We start from the raw sequence: 18,229 nt of genomic DNA on the forward strand, positions 1-18,229 counted from the left end.
TGAATAAACCTTGACAGAATCAAAAGAATTGAAATTTTAATTTGTATCTTCTCAGACCACAAGGCATTAAAGGTGGAACTGAATTCCGATAAAACCGTTCAATCCTACTCGAAGGCATGAAAATTAAACAACCTTATGCTGAATGACAGTTGGGTGCAGGAAGAGATAAAAGAGGAAATCATTAACTTTCTTGAGCATAATAACAATCAAGACACAAGCTACCAAAACCTGTGGGATACAGCAAAAGCAGTCCTGAGAGGAAAATTTATTGCTTTAGATACTTACATCTGAAAAACAGAAGGAGAGCACATCAATAAACTCACAAACCATCTTATGGAATTAGGAAAAGAAGAATAATCTAAGCCTAAACCCAGCAGAAGAAAAGAAATATCCAAAATTAAATCAGAGATTAATGCAATTTAAAACAGAAGAATTATTCAGAAATTTAATGAAACAAGGACATTTTTTTTTTTTTATTTTAGGAGTAGGTTTTTTTGAAAAAATAAATAAAATAGATAAACCTTTGGCTAGACTAACTAGAAATAGGAAAGTAAAATCTCTAGTGACCTCAATCATAAATGATAAAGGGGAAATAACAGCAGATGCCATAGTGATATAAGAGATTATCTCTGAATACTACAAGAAACTCTATGTCCAGAAATTTGACAATGTGAAGGAAATGGATCAATATTTGAAATGATACCCTCTCCCTAGACTTATAGAGGAAGTTATAGATGTCCTGAAAAGACCAATTTCAAGCACTGAGATCAAAGACACAGTAACAAATCTCCCAACCAAAAAAAATGCCCTGGTCTGGATGTCTTCACACTAGAATTCTATCAAACCTTCAAAGAGTTTATTTTCATACTGCAGAAATTATTCCAAAAAATTGAGGAGGAAGGACTCTTCCCCAACACATTCCATGAAGCAAACATCACCCTGATACCAAAACCAGGAAAAAAGGAGAACTTCAGACCAATTTGACTCATGAATATAGATGCAAAAATTCTCAACAAAATCCTAGCTAATAGATTATAGCTTATCATCCAAAAAGTCATACATTATGATCAAATAGGTTTCATCCCAAGGATGCAAGACTGGTTGAACATATGCAAGTCCACATACATTATTCACTGTATCAACAGAAGCAAAAACAAAGACCATATAATCCTCTCAATAGCTGCAGAAAAAGCATTGGATAAAATCCTGCATCCTTTTCTAATTACAACACTGAAGAGTATAGGCATAGGTGGCACATTTCTTAAACTGATTGAAGCCATGTATGACAAACTGAGAGCTAATATTTTATTGAGTGGAGTAGAACTGAAAGCTTTTGCTCTTAGAACTGGAATCAGACAAAGCTTTCCTCTATCACTACTACTATTCAACATAGTGCTGGAAGTTCTAGCCCATACAATCAGGCAAGAGAAGGAAATAATGGACATCCAGATGGGAGCAGAGGAGGTCAAACTCTCCCTCTTTGCTGGCAATATGATCTTATACTTAGAGAAGCCCAAAGACTCAACAAAAGACTCCTGGAAGTCATCAAAAAATACAGTAATGTCTCAGGATATAAAACCAATATCCACAAGTCAGTAGCCTTTGTATACACCAATAACAGCCAAGATAAGAGGCTAATTAAGGACACAACTCTCTTCACCATAGCTTCAAAGAAAATGAAATACCTAGGAATATACCTAACAAGAGGTGAAGTACCTCTATAAAGAAAATTATGAAACCCTAAGAAAAGAAATAGCAGAGGATATTAACAAATGGAAGAACATAACACCATCATGGCTAGGAAGAATCATCATTGTTAAAATTTCTATACTTCCCAAAGCAATCTACAGATTCAATGCCATCCTGATTAAAATACAAGCATCATACTTTCAAGACTTAGAAAAAATTATTCTTCATTTGGTATGAAACCATAAAAAACCCCATATAGCTAAGGCAGTTCTTAGTAATAAAAACAAAGCCAGGGACATCAGCCTACCAGACTTTAGTCTGTACTACAAGGCCATTCTGGTCAAAACAGCAAGGTACTGGCACACAAATAGAGACATAGACACTTGGAATCGAATAGAAAACCAGGAAATGAAACTAACATCTTACAGCCACCTCATCTTCGATAAACCAAACAAAGATGTACAAGGGAGAAAGAATCTTTATTCAATAAATGGTGCTGGGAGAATGGATATCCACATATAAAAGACTGAAACTGGACCCACACCTTTCTCCACTCACAAAAATTGATTCAAGATGGATAAAAGACCTAAATTTATGCCATGGAATGATAAAAATCCTCAAAGAAAGCATAGGAAAAACACTTGATGATATCAGCCTGGGGGAAGACTTTATGAAGAAGACTGCCATGGAAATTGCAACAACAATGAAAATAAACAAATTGGACTTAATGAAACTGAAAAGCTTCTGAATAACAACCACACCAAATAGACAATCTATACAATGGGGAAGGATATTTGAATATTTTGAATCAGACAAAAGCTTGATCAATTCTTGATCTATAGAGAACTCAAACTATTCCACATGAAAAAAGCCAACAATCCCATATATCAATGGTCAAGAGAGATGAAGAGAACCTTCTCTAAAGAAGGCAGACGAATGGCTAACAAACGTGAAAAAATGCTCATTGTCCCTACTTATTAGAGAAGTGCAAGTCAAAACCACACTGAGATATTATCTAACCCTAGCCAGAATGGCCTACATCACAAAATCTCAAAACTGCAGACGCTGGCGTGAACGTGGAGAGAAAGGAACATTTTTACACTGCTGGTGGGACTGCAAACTAATACAACCTTTTTGGAAGGAAGCATGGAGAACCCTCAAAGAACTCAAGCTAGACCTTCCCTTTGATACTGCAATCTCATTACTGGGTATCTACTAAGAAGGAAAAAAATCCTTTTATCTTAAGGACACTTGCACTAGACTGTTCATTGCAGCTCAATTTACAATCACCAAAATGTGGGAACAGCCTAAATGCCCACCAACCCACAAATGGATTAACAAGTTGTAGTATATGTACACCATGGAATACTATTCAGCCACTAAAAAAGATGGAGACTTTACATCTTTTGTATTAATGTGGAGGGAAGTGGAACACATTATTCTTAGTAAAGCATCACAAGAATGGAGGAGCATGAATCCTATGTACTCAGTTCTCATATGAGGACAATTGAGGACCTAGTACATGTGGGGGATAGGAGAAGGGGAAAGAAGAGAGAGAGGAGGAGGGAGGGAAGTGCAGAGAGAGGGAAGAAGGGAAGTGTGTAGGAGAAGGGACCAGCAGAGAGAAGGAAGGAGGGAGGGGCTGGGGGTCTTGGTGTGTGACATACCTTTTGGGGGGAAGACTCAATTCTAAGAGGGACTTTACCAAACAAATGCAATCAGTGTAACCTAGTTTCTCATACTCTCAGTGGATCCCCAACATTAAAAAAAAAAAAAAAGAAAGAAAATAATGGATTCATGTTGACCATGGCAGGTAGCATTGAGAAGCATGCTTTAAGGCCAAAGCTGGAGTGTGTACTCATATGTTGGTATCTGTGCCTTACAGGTTGTTAAATATTTTGACTAGCATCTCTGAATGAGTCAAATTCTTATTTAAAACAAAACAAATCACTTTTTGAAATGGAATTGTCAAGTATAAATTTGCAAATTGCTAAATCCTACTTCTGACTTAAAATATTGCAAAGTAGCGAAATATTTCAAATGGTAGACAAATCAGAAAATAACACCACAGAGCGTCAGACATCCAACACACAAATTTAATAGGTGTTAACATTTGCTTCACATATGTCTTTAGGAAAAAAATGATATGGATATAATAGCCAAAGGCGTATAGCCTTATTCCTATACCCTTTTACTGTCTTTCCCCAGAAGTAACCACTATCCTGACTTCATTGACAATTAAAGAAATGCGAATTAAAGCTACAAGCCACCATTTCCACTGATCAGATGGGTATACATTAAAAGGTTTATATTCAGAGCTGCTGAGGATATTGCAAACTAGAACTTTTATTCACTATTAGTGTGAGTGTAAATGTGTTCAATCTCTTGGGAGGACAATTGGGTAACATCTAACACTGCTAAGAATTAAGCCTTTGTATGTACTCACAAAAATGCTCCAAAATATATGAACTAGATTGTTCACTGCATATAATAATATAATAATAAAAGATTAAAAACAGACAAGTCCACCAAGAAGCAACTGGCTAAATAAATTATAGCATATCTGTATATTGTAATATCATGTAGCTACTAAAAACAAAGAGGTAGATATATGCAAAGAAATACAATAACTGTATGAAAAGATATTAAAGACATATTACCAAACAAAAGAAGCAGGGTGAGGAGTAGTCTGTATAATAAGATTCCTTTTATGTAAGGGAAAATATGCATAAATGTTTGGAAGGAATCTCTAGGATGTGTTAAAAATGGTTACCTTTGGAGATAGGGATGTGGGGTGTGTGTGGTGAAGAAATCTTATATTTTCCTTCTATGTCTTTCTATACAGTTTAAACATTCAGACCATAGAAATGTGTTAATTTTATATTTTTATGTTTTAATATCAATAGCACTTATCTAGATGGTGAGATTAGGGGACATTTGAATTTTTCTTCTTTATACTATGCTTTTAAAAAATAATAAGTGTAACTAAAATATCTTTTACTGTTGGCCTGCAGGATTCCTTTAAGATCTCCCATTTAGGTTTATTCCTTCAGCAAGTCTCCTGTAATATTCCCAGATGAGAGTAACCCATTATCAATCATCAGTAAATGATACTTTTTCTTGGAGAGCTGTCATCTATGAAAGCAGAGACCTGAGTCCTTAGAGATCAGGCCATAGGACAGGATTGTGTATGTGTGTGTGTGTGAAAATCATATACATACATATATACAAACTATTTAAGAATATTACAAGTGCTTCATCGATTCAAAAAACAATATTTTGTCTTTTGTTGAATTATAAAAATAATAAGTGCTCAGAAAATTAAAGAAAAGACAATAAAATCACTTATGATTCCTTATATAGCAAATATTATTTCTAACATTTATATATACTTCCTTTTAAATTTTTTCTCTGCATGTACACACTACCTTTGCACCCTACAGGTGTAGTAGCATTCAGTACATAAAGTTTTGTATCCTTAACTTTTCACTGAACATGATATTGTGAGTATGTTTCTTATACCTGCAGGGATGTACCAAGGTCTGGGGGATGAAAATGGTCTGTTCTGGGTGCAGACAGTAAGGAGAAGTGCATTTTATCTATAAATATGAAAAACAATAATAAACCTGATGAGTCTGTTTTTACTATTACTATTCACTGGAAATCCTAAACAATGTTGGTGATAAAATACTCTTCTCACTGTCCTATCCTCCTTTAATATACTATTGTATGACCACCCAGTTCTGATTAGGGCAGAGGGAAGAGGAAAGGGTGAACTTTTATCTAAGGGAGACAGGCTAAGGAGCTCAGAGTCAGCCAGGAAGTCATTGAAAGACAGCATGAAGAGGCAACATTCCAAACAACTCTTCCTTTACCAGTTTGCTGCTTACATCCATCCAACTTAGATAACTTTTAAAAATCTGCTTGATTTAAAAAAAGAGAAGCTGTCTTCCTTATGTGCATATAACTTAAATCATTAGTGATGCTGGTGTAAATGCCCTGTGTGTTGCCATCTATAATCCTTAGGCTAAAGGGGCCAAAAATGCAATCGATTGTTCAATTGTAAAATAAAAATAGACTTTCTTACTCCATTTCCAGCTGTGTTTTAGTCCACGATGATATTCAACTCATGGTTTTACAAAGACATCTGAGTTTGCTGCATATCGTTTGAGTTTTGCACTATACAACTACTAATTTCTCCAGCATTTCCGGAAGATCAATGACGCTAAAAACATCTTGTAACTTCTGTGGTCCAGAGTGATTATTCTGGACTCTCTGGGAATTCTACACACTGCAGACTTCAGATTCTTTCAAAAATCAGCAAAACATGCTAGAATCCCCAGCAAACGACCTCCCTGTTTTTTTATTTCCTAGTCAGCTCCATGCATTCGGTAATCTCGAAATTACTACATCATCTTGTATTGATGGTGGAGCAACATGGAGCCAAGATCAAGGTTTTAACGCTAATGCAGTTTCATGTTTTAGAACTTAAAAAAAAAAAAAAAACATTTTGCATTGAAAAAAATTTCGTAATTAACTTCTGAAGAATTTGTGCATTCAAACATCTTACCCTGCTGGAGAAGACTGATAAAGCAAATGTACTACCTTCTGCTGAAGAGAAACTGTATTTAGAAGGAACTTGCTATTCTTATAAAACTTTTAATAGGAAGAAGTGAATCAAATTCCTTAATTACCATTTTATGGTTGGTAAAAGGGCAAATTACATGCCATCAATTTCTAAACTTCTAAATGTCTCTGGTGCTTTTAATTAAAGCTGCCATCTAGAAACTACTAAAGCAATTTTACACAATTAGTTATTTATAGGTTACCATAATACACCATTCAAAATATGATTTAAGCAATTTGCAGCCTGTTAGTGTGTGATCTCTGTCACTGTTTGTGGCAGGGGGTGGGGGCTCTTCTTTTTAATCAGGTGAGATGATTCTTAAGTGGGCAGATAAGAAGGTGTAGGAGGAGCTGTGATAAAGGAAAGAAGTTACTTTGGCTAGTGATCTTAAATAAAGAAAGAAGACGACTTCCATGTTGTCAATGTTTACATGCAGGGGTGCAAGTTTCACTCTAGACAATATTGTGGGGGTGAAGTATGTCACTGTTATTCTTCCATCCCTCCCCGCTTTGTGGCTATTCTGCCAGATACCTAGCACCACACTTTTCTTTTTCTTTTTTTTTTTTTTTTGCACCACACTTTTCTATGCCACCTTGAGTAGATCTTACCCAGGCTTGCCCTCCTTGGGTGATTTTGTCTATGTAAACATATCCATCCTTTGTTCCAGGCCTTCAAGGCCCCATAAAGTATTTACTGAGGAATAAATGTGCTGCTCTTTCGGGCAATTCCCTGCATGAAACACGAAGTTCACATCTTAAGAAAATCCTTATGGAATGAATTTCACGGTGAAATGGTAGGATGCTAATGGGAATGATGGCTAGGTGGAACTTGTTGGGCTCCCCTGAGTATAACATGTACGAGGAACCAGCACTAGAACTACTACTGCATCTGAGGGGGGATCAGCTAATCGAATCAAATACAGTGCATGAATCCCACCCTACCTTCACTCTTGCTTCGTTTGTGGTGCCATTCCTACCCAGAAATTATCAAGTCTCAGATTGATCTACAATCAATGTGGAGTTTACTTCTATTCAAAGTAACTTACTCCTTGCGCAGGTCCCTCTTATAATCATTATTACCACTGGCAACGAAACAGCAAGACTGAGCATAATGGCAGGTGATATTTACTGTGTACACTCTACATGCTGCACTACCCTGTTTCCCCGAAAATAAGAAATAAGACAGTGTCTTATTTTAAGGTGTGCTCCCAAAGACGTGCTAGGTCTTATTTTCAGGGGACGGCTTATCTTTCCTGGAAGTAGGTCTTATTTTCGGAGGATGTCTTATTTTCGGGGAAACAGGGTAGATGCTTTACATACATTTTCCAAAATCTGGCTGTGTAGACACTATTACTAGTATTACAACTTTACAGATGAGGAATCCAAAGCTCAAGGAGGTTAAGTACTTTACCCAGGGTCACACATTTAATGACAGTCAGATATGGGATTTGTATCCAGTTCTGTTTGACTCCTGATCCTGGGAAACTGTCATAATATTTTGTCTGTAAAGTATTATCTCTACTTTCCCGGAATCTCACGCACACAGAAAATTAAAATAAATGCCAAAGAAAGCCATTTAATAATGCATCTGTGGCTTTATAAAATCTGGATGAACTTACTGCAGGTTTTTCTTAATCATGGAAGCTACCTAGATCAACCAGGCATTAGCCAAGGCTAAGTAAAAGTGCCTTCCTTTTGTTTGACTTCTCTCACTGACAGCTTATAGCTGTAGGGTTGCAACAGAACAGGCAGGAAGGTTCTCATGTTCTAGTTGCTGCATCATAAGCAGATGTTTTAGACAAGCTATGCACAGAAACAAGTTAAGCTTTAATTCTGGTTGCACAATAGGCATTGTCTTCTATTGTAGCTATAGTAAGCTGAGAGACCAATAACAGTTTAAGAAAGAAATTCCCCTAAATGAAAACAGCACAGGATCACTGAGGGATAAAGAATAAATGTTTTGCCTGAATTTTAAGGCTTTGTCAAACCATATTTTTCTCAAGATATCTCTGATTTTAAAACAAGGATATTGGAGGAAAAGTCTCATGGAAAATTCCTGGACACTGAGTTGGGAATATGGCCATGGGTGGTAGAATGTTGGTCTTGCCCAGAAAGAAGACTTCTCTAAGTGACTCTTCAAACCTTTCCCACTTACCGTAAAGCCTGATCTTACTGCCAAATTTTCAGCAGAATAGATCCACTTTTCTGAGAACACTGAGGCTATCAGAATGGAAAACTAACAACCTTCTAGCTTCTTCTACCTATAATCTTATCCTCATACCTACACCTACACATGATTTTAGGATGGTCCCTTCAAACTCCCCTCCTATTCAAGTCCTACTCTCTTCCAGTTTCCTTCAGACCTTGTGTCATCCTTTGTTCCCTGTCTTCTGTGTCTTTCCACTGACCCATAAACATTGTCACATATCCCCTGTAGAAAAGTCCTTCCTGAGCTCCTTGGCCTCCCACTACTTATCACACTATCTCTCACATTCCAACTTCTTCAGAGAGTGATATTCACTAGCGATACCGATTTCATCACCTGTCATTGGTTCATCAAATGAGTAAAATCTGGTTCCCACCCTTACCTCTATTCATACCACTAATGGCAGGGTCACCAACAAACTCTTCATTGCCTAATCAAATGGGTACAAATGTGAAACATTCCACACTGGTTTCCACATCTCCTTGAAACAAATTGCTCTCTTGGCTTCCTTGATACCATACTTTTTGGTTCACCTCTTTATTCCCTGAAGGTTTCTTTTCTGTCACTTTCATTAGCTCCCCATTCCTTGCTTACTTTGTATATTTTAGTTCTCCCTATGGTTTCTTTGCCCCAGCTTTGCTCCAGTGCATTTATCACCTTGTTACCACAATTATCAAAAATACATGTGCCAGATGATCATATCTCACCTCTGCTTCAATTTTTTTGTCTCTGGGTGAAAATCCAAACTTATTTCTGCTTCTGCTCTTCTAATTACTCTCGAATAGTTTTATGCTAAAAAATACTGATTTTCTTGTGGTTTCCTAAACATACCATTCAGTTTATTCATGCTGTGGCTTACCTGTAATTTTGCTAAGGGCTATCCCAAGTGTCAATCCAAATGGTTATGTCACAAAGATGGATAATAAACACACACACACACACACACACAAAATAGGAGAAACCTTACTACCCTCATTGCACAGGAAAACCAAAAGAATATTCCCATGTCCATTTCTGTACTATACTCTCTCCCTTATAGAAACTAGCAACATCAGAACGAAATCACTGATGACAGTCTTACCATCTTTCCATTAACCCCACATAAAGCTTTACAGAATAGCATGCAGATGCCAGAGGAATGAGTAGAGCTTCAAGATGCACCTCAGCTATGTCTGGATAGGGACAAAAACAGATTGTGTCTAGACTTTATCATACCCAGATTTAATTGCCAATTAAGTTAAAATGAATACTATATGCTTAGTGTCATGAATACCCTAAAAACACTCTAGGAAGCTGTCAAGATTTAAGAATCATTCCCTCCTATGAAACAGCTCAGGGGCTGTTTGCCTTCATCTGGATATGGCATAAATTCTGCTGAGTTCTGAGGTCAGTTTGCTTAAAGATATACATGAAAATAGAGATATAATACTTGGTGAGGTCTAAGAGGACCAAACTAAGTCATTGATTAATTTCATCCTGTCCAGTCACTCTTTCACCCTCTGTATCTACTTAAAAAAATAAATGCATTCAGCTTGTCACAAATTTTATTTTATATCCCCACCTAGTACCATTTCACATTCTGCTTAAGTACTTGGTCATCTATTACATGACTCATTAGTTTGAGTTCTCTGTAGAATTAAAGAAAGTTGCAGTAAAAATAATAAATGGAACCTAAGCCTCAACTACATCATCCATGCATGTTTTAAAAGCATCTTTCAAAGTCAATTCAAACTCATATACAATGCCAGTGATTAGCACTCTATCAACCTCTTTGCTAAACTTTTTTCTTTGCTCTATTACATTGAAGTATTGATGAGTAAAATGGCAAATGTTTCTCTTTTTTGGGATTCAAATCAAAGTGTATAAAACTAGATCAGATAAAGACTTCTTCCCAAGACAAGTACCCAGAGGCTATCATATGAAATTCCATTCAGGGATGCTTCCATTTTTCCTTTAGACAAAATTTGTGGTTACAAGTGTAGACAAGAATTTTAATAAAAAAAATGAAGCTTTCCCTTAAGGAAAATTTGGTGAAGTTCCTAACTGCAGAATCTTCCAAACAGATACGACAAGATTTCCTGGAGATTTTTGTGAATAATTACATTTACAGACTATGTAAATGCTCTGTAGTGCATTATGAGTACACTACTGGGTCAGAAAAATCTGAGAAATGGCTTTAATACGAAAAGGAAAATAGACCAAAATGTTATTTGTCTTGTAAATAACAAAGCACCATGGGCCTTTTTTTGGTATCATGGGTTTTTTTTTTTTGAGTCGAGAAGACTTGGTTTGGTTTCTAGTATTGTTTCCTGACAGTGGTTCTCAACCTGTGGGTCGCGACCCACAGGAATTGTATTAAAGGGCCGTGGCATTAGGAAGGTTGAGAACCACTGTGTGTAAGCTGTGTGACCTTGGGTACATTTCTTAACCTGAGTCTCTGTTTCCTAGTCTGTACAGTGGAAATAATACTATTTACATTGTGCATTATTATGAAGATGATAGATCCTGTGGGTAAAATATCTAGCACAGTAAATGGTACACAGCAGGCACTCAGTAAGTTTTAACTATGGTTATTTTATTAAATTAGTGCTGGCAATGTAAGGTTATACCGCACACCTCCTCTGGGTGAAGAGCTCAACTACAACTTGAAGTTTACCTTAGAAATAAAAACAATGTACACTAAACATTTGCACCCTCACATTAATCTGACATAAAAAAAAAAAAAGAAATACTGGAGGAAAAAAAATTAGAGCTGGGAGGGAGATCACACTGAGCCCTTCATTTTACAACTGAGATTTCTCAGGACCCAGTGTTTAAATGCCCAATGTCACAAAGCTAGTCAACAAATTCATTTAGTCTATTTCATTTTAGAAATCAAACCACAGGGAGATACAGTGATTTGCATAGGGTCATTCAAAGAAACATGGTCATTATGTGGATTGAACAAGGAAGTTCAGGTTTCTCACCTGGAATTCAGTACAATTTGCTGCCATTTCTTAAAAAAAAAAAAAAAAATCCAGTGGCTTTTAACCTTTTACCTTTTGATGACTGGTTTTTAGTCCTATTTGGTAATTTACTCTTACTTTAGAACGAATGATCTCAAAAGCAAATTTTATTTCATCCTATTTTTAGAATAGATTCAGAAAGTAAATTAGCTGTCTTACAGATTAACATTTATTTGACATACCTTGCATAATTAAGGACATGTTGAAGAGTCTGCTTATAATTGCAATATGTTGCTTGTAAAAGTCTTAGAGGAAGCTCTCTTTCCTAACCTAGAAAATGGTATTCCCTAGATGTACATTTCCGTTTTCTAGTGATCTACAGCTTTTCTTTATTAGCTTCTATGTACAAGGAAAAAAACAAAAAACAAAACCTCTTCTTAAAGAAATCTTTCAAACATTTGCTGTTTTCTAAGGGTGAAAGGAGGAGCTGATGTGCACGGTAATTGTAAAGCAGAAAACAAACAAATTGGGCTTTCTTGAGGGACAAAGAATCTGTAGTAGAACCTCAAAAGATAAAATTAGCAATCCGCAATACTCACCTCTCAATTTGTACACTGTGCTTTAATAGGTTCTGGCAAGATTTTTTCCTTCAGTAGAAGTCTATGAAATTGCCCTGTAGCATTCCTTATAATGAGACTCTCACTTCTGATTCACTGACAAGGGTGAGTGCCAACTACGTAGACTATATTCAGTACAGACATAGGTGCCATGGCTAGGCACTAATGTGATCCACCCAGCATTTTCAAAGCAACTGATGTGTGGACACAGGTTTTGTAATCTGAGTGATTATAAAGATCACTAACAGGGTCTTCAAACCGTGTTAGCATGCACATCCCACTCCGGTAGGCATTCTAGGTCACTCACTGGATCAAAGCAGATTTTGACAACACCAACTTCAGTGAAATTATGTGAAAACTGTCCTGGGCCAGGGGTCCTCAAACTTTTTAAACAGGAGGCCAGTTCACTGTCCCTCAGACCGTTGGAGGGCTGGACTATAGTTAAAGAAAAACAAAACAACTAATGAACAAATTCCTATGTACACTGCACATACCTTATTTTGAAGTAAAAAAACAAAACAGGAACAAATACAATCATATTGCCTCATGTGGCCCGCAGGCCGCCGTTTGAGGACCCCTGGTAGACATTCTGCCTGGGCTAGATGTTGTTAGGGGCCTTTATTGCTTTGGGATGAATAAAGTGTGCAGATTATGGGAAAGGCTACTCTTGGACAGAAAGATGAGTAAATCAAGTCAAAGGAAAATGTACTAGTAGCTATGACAAGAAGAAAAAACTTAGTTTAATATTAGCTTTAATAGATATATAAATTTTAGCACCCTCATTACTGATACTTCAAGAGTTCACATAAATCCTGTTCGTAAGGACTCTAATACTGCTGCTTTCCAAGAAAAAAAAAAAAAAAAAAAGCAGTGAACCAATGCTTTATTTGGAAAATCTGGGATATTCCTTTTCTATGTGGCAGATTGAATGTGGTAGGTGAGGTGAATGGTTCAACTAGCAGCCCCTCAGGGGGGACACCAATTTCAGGCACAATGTAAGTTTGATTCTTCCCGGTTTCTTATGCAGAAATCCTTATAATATCTAGAAGAGATTTAAACCTGTGTAGAAGGTGGGACCTAGTCTGATTTATTTCCTTGAAATAAGAGACAATTATATGTTGCACCTGAATTAGTCATTCACTCATTAAATATTTATTGTGGACCTACTATGTATAAGAAATGAGAGCTGGTACAGAGCAAAAAAACAAGAAACATTTTACCATAATACTTGGGAGGACTTATGTTCCCTTAGGGAAAAAAATCATCACCCCCTTTAAATACCATTGAAATTCCCTTTAGGAATGAATTCTAGGCATAGATAAGATTTACTTAATTGATCAATTACACAACAAGCATGCGTAGTGGATCCCACACTGTGCTAGAAGTTGGTGAGGAGGTGGAGAAGATTCCAAAATATTAGATGTGTTTTTTTTTTTTTCATCTCAAGCACCTTGCTTTAATAGAAAAAACCCTTCCACTCATGAAAGCATTGGAAAGCAAAAGAAGGCAAAATAAAATCACATGATAATTGAGTGGTGTAAACACTGTTAAATAAATTCAGATTTAATGGGCTGGGGTTAGCCAGAGGGGCTTTCTGAAAGAAAAAGGGCTTGAAGAAAGTGAAGTCTTTAAACTCTGATAGTAGTTGGAACTTAATCCTACTGTGGTAAATGTCAAATGGCTAAAGAGCACCCCCTTAAAATTTGAAATAAGTGACCATCTAACAAATTAAACACATTGACCTCACTCTATTTATTGGCTTGGAAAGATGTTCATAAGCCATTAAGTGCGAAAAGCAGGTTACAGAATAGCATTGTATAATACAATTTCACTCTTAAAGAAATGAAATATATGACATGTGCAGAAAAAATCTAGAAGGATAAATACTAAAACATTAACAGTGGTTTTCTATATGTGGTAGCCTTACGGGTGATTTTAATTAAAGTTTTTTTGTTTTCTCTTTTTTAATTTTTTGCAGCAAATGTGTGTTATTTGTGTAATAATTTTAAAAAGCACTTTGGCTTCATAAAACCCAGGAAAATGAATACTTTGTAAAACCCACTAACATAAATGCATGCACCTGCAAACACACATGCATAGATGTCTTGGAGCAGAAGCAGAGAAGAGTGATTAAATAATTAAAGAAATAGGGTTGATGACATATGATGACAGACTTCAAAGGTGATTATCCTTCAGCTATATGATCTGAAGATGGCTATATGATCTAAGTCTATAAAAATCATGAAATTAATTGGAAAACACAGATTTTGTTCACTAAATCCTGGGGAATTGAATTGAGGGTTGGTCCTTGAAGACTGAGAAATAAATTTAGGACAAATAAAGGCAAGGTTAAGCTCTCAAAAACAACAAAAAAATTGGAATGTGTTTTCCTAGAGGTACTTTAAACTGAAAATATAAGTAGTTTCAACTCTAATTTAGATAAATGAATGGAAGAAAGGTTCATTAAAGGATGTTAAGCAACAGCCAGGAATGTTTAGGGTCTGTGAGATATTTGACATATTTGACAGTGTTAAAAGTTTGAGTGTAGACCAGATCCCAACAGGCCAGAACCAAAGCAATGGCCTAGAGCAGTGGTTCTCAACCTTCCTAATGCTGCAACCCTTTAATATAGTTCCTGTGGGTCATGACCCACACCACAGGTTGTGAGCCGCTGGCCTAGAGGCTTGCTGCTAGGGCAATGTTAACCTGTTAGCTGCTGGACTGTAGGGAGTTTCCAGGCAGTAGTCCCCGGGGGCAGGTTGGTGTGTAGGGAGGCCATCAGAGGGCTCTGGCCAATAGTTAATTCAAATATTTGAATCTTTCAATAACAATTATGACCATGCTAATGCAAATTGGCTAAAAATTCATCTTGGACATGCCTGTTTTCTGGGATAGACTTCAGAGAAGATGGCTTTCCAAGGCAAAATATGGAAATCGATGGCTGGATTACAGTGTAGCAACAGTCTTAGGATTTTGATAAATCAAATGAAATCTTTAGATGACCAAAAGATGATTTGTTTTTACCTCGGGGGCTGTTCAGTGAGGCTTCCGAAGCTCTCCCACCATCTCCACAGTGACTCTGGTCAAAGGGAAGGCACTGATCACCAGTTCCCGCCACCACTTCAAAATTCTTGGACAGATCTTTTGTTTCCACAAGAGATTTCAACTTGTAGACTTTTCGAGTATTGGTATCTGATAAGTAGAGTGATTCAGATACAGGGTCCATAGCCAGATAGTATTTGTGAGCAGGACTTGTGCTAAGAAAGAGAAAAGTAAAGTTACTAAAAGAAGTTTGTCCAATATGCCCCCTGGGATCTTCCTTTAGTTACACAGAGAAAAATCTCTTAATAGATGAATGGGTTCATTTATCTTCTTTGTAAGGTACCAAGGGGATGGATACTTATTGGTTTTTCTAGTAATGGGTTTAGATATGAAAAAATCCAGTGTGTGTTTCTAACCTGTAATGATACTGACATTTCAATACAATCCATTTGGGGGTAGAAAGAAACAGAAGATAGAAAATCCCAGGAGATGACTTTTCTTAGACTTTTCATACCCAGTTATCCAATTATCTACTAGATGACTGCCTAGGTGTCTCACTGCCACCTCAAAGTCAACAAATCCAAAACAGAAGTTATTTTCTTTTCCTGCCTTCTTCATCCTTCATAAATCTATTCCTCTCTTGGGCTTCCTGTCTTACTTGAGGACACTACTACCTTCCCAGGCTTCTATTGTCAATTGAAAGGCATGTCCAAAGCTTGCAGAGTGTCACTGAGAGACAATTGTGCTAGTGACAGACTGCCAAACATTTCTCTCCAAGCTTCCCTTTTTCAGCTGGACACCACACTTCTCTAATATATTTTTTCTTCTTTCAGGACATAATAGAACTGATTATATTTAGCTTTTTAAATTTTTAGTTATAACCACACAATACATGATTGTGTGGCCACATAGCCATACCTCCTAAAGGTGACACTAAAGTTAACTTGATTGGATTTTGGTCTTCTTGAAACCTCAATTACATATTCACATGAGATTGTGTGTTATTTTTATCAGCATAGATGGCTAAGCGTGTTCATTATTTTTGATTCCTCCTCATCTTTTCCAATGGCTACAGAAACTTTGGCATTGGGGGTATTTTGTTTGAACCTAAGGTTCATATAATACTGACATCATCCAAGCCCGAAAACTGGAGTCATCCTCGATTCCTCCTTTTCTCTCTACATGCAGTTGTAAACTAGCTTTCGGCACCATTCTCTTCTTCCATCCCTCTCCCATTACATTAGTTCTTTCATCATCTCTGGTCTGGGATATTTTCTATCACCTGGTATGTAGGAGATGTTTTCAAAATATTAAATCCATTTCTCCCCACACTCCCTTAGGATTATTCTGATCATTTGGCTCCCATCTTTAAAAACTTTGTAATGTACCTTGGTGTGGCATGCAAGTCTTTCTTCACGTAATTTATTCTCCTGTGCCTTTTGAGGCTTTACTCTAGCATCATCTCCTGAAGGAAGCCTTCTCTAAATCTCCAGTCTTTGTTCTTTGCATTATGCATATCTATATTCTGGGGATTACATATTCTATTTAAATAATTTGTTTATATGTTTGTATCCCCACCCCATAATAAACCACAAGAGCTTGGAGGAGTGCAACTTTGTTATGTGTATCTCTAATGTGTTCGCTATGCACACCTCTGCCGGTTGTCAAAGCCAGTAACCAGAAGCCATTCTTTTTGACCTCCTTCTTTCCACCATTCCTTACATCCATTTTAAATATCCATAAAACATCATGTTTTTATGATTCTACTTCCTACATTCTTCTCCAGTCTGCTCATTTCTCTTTATCTCTGCTGTCATTAGTCTAAGGCCCTATTATCTCTCATCTGAACTTCTTCCTTGGTTCCATTTCTATATCATGTATTTGTTGATTCATTCATTAAAAAGCATTTACATAGTGCATATAATGTGCCCAAGAACTGTGCTATGGTCTGGAGACCTACTTGTGTGTAAGACACAGTCCCTTCTTTATGGAATTCACAGTCTAGAGGGAGAGAGATAAGTAGACAGAGATAAGTAGACAGGTCATAAGTACAAGTGTTACGATAGGACAGAGGGAGAGAAATGACTAGAGAGGAATGACTTGTGACTTAGCAGTACCTATCATGTTTTATTAGCATTATTTTTTGAAATTATTAACTAAAGTCTGTACTTTATTTGGATTCTTTTCTAGGATCCCATCCAGGATACCAAACTAACTATATTTCGTTATCATTGTCGTCTTAACTTTTTCTAGGCTGTGATAGTTTCTCAGACTTTTCTTGTTTTTTGATGGCCTCAACAGTTTTAAGCAGTACTGGGGAGATATTTTGAAGGATACCCCCAATTGGAATGTGTACGATTTTTTTTTACTCATAGTTAGACAGGGATTATGAGCTTTTGGAAGGAAGACCACAGAAGTAAAGTGCCATGCTGATTAAATTGTACCAAGGGTACATACTATCAACATGGTAACAATTGATGAGGTTGACCTGATTACCTGGCTGAAATAGCATTTGTTAGGTTTCTTTACTGCAGTGGTTCTCAACTTGTGGGTCGTGACCCCTTTGGGGGTTGAACGACCCTTTCACCGGGGTCACCTAATATCAGATATTTACATTACTATTCATAAAAGCAGCAAAAATTACAGTTATGAAGTAGCAATGAAAATAATTTTATGGTTGGGGGTCACCACAACATGAGGAACTGTATTAAAGTTCCTCATGCCATTAGGAAGGTTGAGAACCACTGCTCTACTGTAAAGTTACTTGTTCTCCCCCACTTTCCACATTTTAGTCTTTGGAAAAAAGTAACTGAAGTAACTGTGCACAGTCACCACTTTAGGAGTAAGTAAATATGCTCTACCTCCTTGAGGGTGAAGTAGCAACATAAATTATTTGTAAGTCTTGCAAATGGGAGCTTTATCTCTTCTCCATTTATTTATGAATTCAACCATTTATTTTATCAGTATGGACTCATAGATGTTTATTTTATACCTCGAATTAAATCCAATGCAACTTTTTTATGTTGCTCAAATTGTTCTAGCATTAGCCATTAGGAACTCTTTCTGTTGGCTTATGGGCCCCTTTGACATACCCTCATCTAGGT

General features: G+C 36.7%; 1 protein-coding gene across 1 annotated transcript in view; it reads right to left on the bottom strand.

Annotated features, from left to right (window-relative positions):
- The window catches only part of TENM1 (teneurin transmembrane protein 1), a 442,965-nt gene that overhangs the window by 107,092 nt on the left and 317,644 nt on the right, over positions 1 to 18,229 (bottom strand). The window contains exon 18 of the mRNA XM_053580321.1: positions 15,108 to 15,340. Coding sequence (XP_053436296.1) covers positions 15,108 to 15,340 — 233 coding nt within the window. The remainder of the gene's footprint in view (positions 1 to 15,107; positions 15,341 to 18,229) is intronic.

Source organism: Nycticebus coucang, chromosome X, assembly GCF_027406575.1.
Source record: "Nycticebus coucang isolate mNycCou1 chromosome X, mNycCou1.pri, whole genome shotgun sequence".
NCBI lineage: Eukaryota > Metazoa > Chordata > Mammalia > Primates > Lorisidae > Nycticebus > Nycticebus coucang.